The sequence below is a fragment of the Acanthisitta chloris genome, unplaced genomic scaffold (genome assembly GCF_000695815.1).
Source record: "Acanthisitta chloris isolate BGI_N310 unplaced genomic scaffold, ASM69581v1 scaffold16391, whole genome shotgun sequence".
NCBI lineage: Eukaryota > Metazoa > Chordata > Aves > Passeriformes > Acanthisittidae > Acanthisitta > Acanthisitta chloris.
Window position 1 is genome coordinate 14,420 of NW_008656709.1, and position 3,568 is coordinate 17,987.

Here is a 3,568-nt window from a genome sequence, read left to right on the forward strand (position 1 = left end):
GCAGCCCAAATGGGTTTTGTTTTTGGTTTTTTTTTTTTTTTTTCTCAAGGTTAACTCTCAGCTCGTGTTATGCAGCCACTTCATTCAGTTCTTGTTCCTATATTTCTTTTTTATAAATTTTTCATTCTAGTTTCAAAGAGGTCAATACCCTTTACTTTACAAACTTCTAATATTAAACAATAAGGTAAACGAAACTTTTAAATGACAGTTTTCCCCCTTGTGTTCCAAGGTAAGAGGTGCATGATATTGTAAACTATAGAAATATTACAAAAACAAGTGTATTTTTAGGGGTAGTACAAGGCTGTGTGAGAATAAAGATGTTGGTTTCTTTTTTTCTCTTTGTTCTGACAGCTCTGTAGATTCTCAGAGAAAATGGAAGTTTAAATGTTGGCAAATATAAATGGAGGAGTGGTAGCCAAACTAATTTTGGATGCATTGTGCTTTGAATGTTACAGCCATAATTTTGACTTCCAAGATTTAAAAACTGTAATGGATGTATTATCTTAGGTTTTTCAGAATTCATTTGAACAAATACAATCAAATTGCATCTTGCTTTACTTTCATAAGCTGCACTTTTTCATATTATATGTGCCAGGGAATTCAGATATGAATTGGGTAATCTAGACATTGGGAAATACGAATACTGAGTATTTATCTTGCCTGAGTCAAAATAAACTCTTAATTACTTGCATCAATTTTGGACTTCCGTTGTTCATGTTTTTACTTGTGTTTCATAGTAATGTTTAAAATGTGAATTTTAATTTTATTTAATTTGCAAATTGGATTCTGGCTTTGTTAGAAGATTACTCCTAGAAGTGTGTTGGATTGCATTTCTGCGTTTGCAGTAAGGTTGATGTAAAAACCTTGCACAAAAATTCTCGATGACTGAAAAAATAACATTGCAAAATCTGCCTAGTAATTCGGAGATTAAAGTGGTTAGTTGGGGCCTTTTTTTATGATGTGATATTTCATAGGCATGTGATGAAGATACCTGAAAACTTCTTAATTAAACGACTGATGATGTAATTTAAGTGATAGAAAATCTCAGTTATGCCACATAAGATATTGCTTATTTGAAATAAATATAATCTTGGAAACTCTAATGATTTTCAAACAGCCTTTAGGAAATTACTACTTTTGAGGGTCTGAATAATTAGGGCAGCTGTGATTCCTCTGTGCTGTATGATGTCCTGTATGGTGTCTCGAGCTTGTTAATGCAGTAACTAATTTCTATGCCTGCCAGGCATCACTAGATTTGGCAAACACATCCTTTCACTCTCAACTGTGATCATTTTTTTCCATCTGAAAGCACTGTTTGTCTAAGCAACTTTTGCTTGGAAAGCATAGTAATGGGCAAGTGGGAGAGTATTTTTAAAGGAAACTTCTGTTTGGAGAAAAACATATTTCAATGTAGTAGAAAGACAGTGACTGTATTTGTTATCATAAATCCTCCAAGATCACCTAAATTCATGATGCAGTATTTCTTGGATGTGCCAAATGTTAGAACTTTCTTTACTGTTTTGCAAGACCAGAAGCATATTCTTCTTTTTCTAAACAGGTTACCTTTCAGAGAAAGATGCTTTTAGAAATTCACACTTGTATGAAGGATTTTTTTGTTAAAACAAAACCCTAAAGCGATGGTTATGTGAATTTTCAGGATATTTGTTGACAGCATAAACATTTTGGCAAATGCTTTGGCCCTTCCTGAGGATTTAAAAAAGATGACTGCTGGACTATGAGTGTCATTGTTAAAAAATTCTTTCTCATGTTTTCTTTGGTTGGATTTTCTGGTTTAATGTTAAATAAAGCTGCTTTTATTTTCAGATAACCCCAGATGTGGCTTGTGGAAATGCCAGTTCCAATACCTCTGCTGGAGGCCGACTTATCTCCTTTGAAGTTCCACAGAATACATCAATAAAGTAAGAATATCCATCATGAGTTCTGAAATGTGAAAATGCTTTTATTTTTGTTTGACTGGATATTTTAGACAACAGTTTTTCAGATAGGCAGATTTGTCGTATGGCTAAAAGTCGAGGAGAGAACTTCAGACAGACTTCAGACATCTCGCAGTGTCGTGACAGCTCTCTGCTTGACATAATTTTTCCCACATATTTAGTGTTTTAGAAGATGTAAGTGTGTAAGCTGCCTCTGAGCTATCATAATGCATTAGAAATTAGGGCAGACGTGTTGAAGATGTCAGTTTGGAGAAAATATGACATTTCCTTTCTACTTCATGCAGTGAACAGTTTTTTTCCCCTTTAATCTCAAGATGAACTTGCTGATAGAAGGTGTTATCGTCGACTATATAAATGCATGTATTTTGTGCACTTGTATTTGATTTCTAGGTTATTGGTTCAGGTGTCATCATTAGCTGTGATACCTTTGTGTATGTCCTATGAACCATATTTGTCAAAAATTTGGATTTGTTCTGTGACTCACTTTTCAAACTCATGCTATTTCGATCAAATACTTGCTTTGTTACTTTTAATTAACAGAACCCAACTTCCTAGAAAGATCTGATTCTGTCAGCTGGGATGAGGCATTTTCTAATTGGAAATTTTCTTTCAAACAAAAATCTGCCAACGTAGTTCTCTGGCTCACAGCTTTACTGAAATTTTAGGCTTAGATTTTCTCAAAATAGCCTACTTTTCTCATGCTGTCATCTTATCTTTCAGAATTCCAGGTTTCTGTTAAAAAAGGGCATGCTCACAGGAAAAAAACAAAGTGATGCAAGCAGACAAGCTGCAGACAGTTTGGAGCAGTAACCGTTAAACGCGGGGGTTGTCCTACCCTTCCCCTGGGTCTTTGAATTGTGCTCATTCATGAGCTTTAGGCCTAAGTCAGGAAGAGATCTGGCAGTGTGGATGACCTGGCTGGCTGGAATCTGAAAGCAAACAAGTGTCTTTTCTTGGAATCAGAAAAAAGATGGCATTTGTGGATTCTAAAGCTCTATTTAAGACCCTTGATGGAGGGATCCTGTTTTAAAGGAGGATGCAGAGTACGCAGTCATTTTTGGTCATTTTTACACTGTGTATATTCAGTAGTGTTTTATATCTGGGTAAATTATTGCAGGTCGAGTTTTACCTTTATTTCATTGTATTTCCTATGTTGAAGGCTCAAGTAACATCTCTGGTTCAATGGCTATCTATGAAAGGAAAATAATTTCAGTTTAATAAGTTTATTTTGTTTTGACTGTCAGGTGTGGCCTAACCTGTGAAAGTAGTTGTTGTCCTGCTCTAAAAGTGAGGTGGTCAGCTTTCAGAGTAGCAATGGAGGTTCTTAAAGAGGACCCAAAATATTCTAAAAAAATTTGCCTCTTATGATGCCTAGTTGCAACATTTTTTCAAGTGTATTCTAAAAAAATTTGCCTGTTACGATGCCTAGTTGCAACATTTTTTCAAGTTGTGCTACACACGATTACAAAACTTTGCCTTTCTTGTTTTTGAAGTCAAGTAAGAAGGGACAAGGGATAAACTGCCTTGTGCTTTTAGCAGGATTGAAACAATTTCAGTACAGGAAATTGTGGAACAGAACTTCATCTCTACGTATTTGGTGGTCTGTTTTCAGC

General features: G+C 35.1%; 1 protein-coding gene across 1 annotated transcript in view; it reads left to right on the plus strand.

The window, feature by feature from the left end:
• Window positions 1-3,568, plus strand: part of DNER (delta/notch-like EGF repeat containing) — a 74,270-nt gene that overhangs the window by 10,267 nt on the left and 60,435 nt on the right. Inside the window, exon 3 of the mRNA XM_009084441.1 lies at window positions 1,825-1,919. Within this exon, the coding sequence (XP_009082689.1) occupies window positions 1,825-1,919 (95 nt within the window). The remainder of the gene's footprint in view (window positions 1-1,824; window positions 1,920-3,568) is intronic.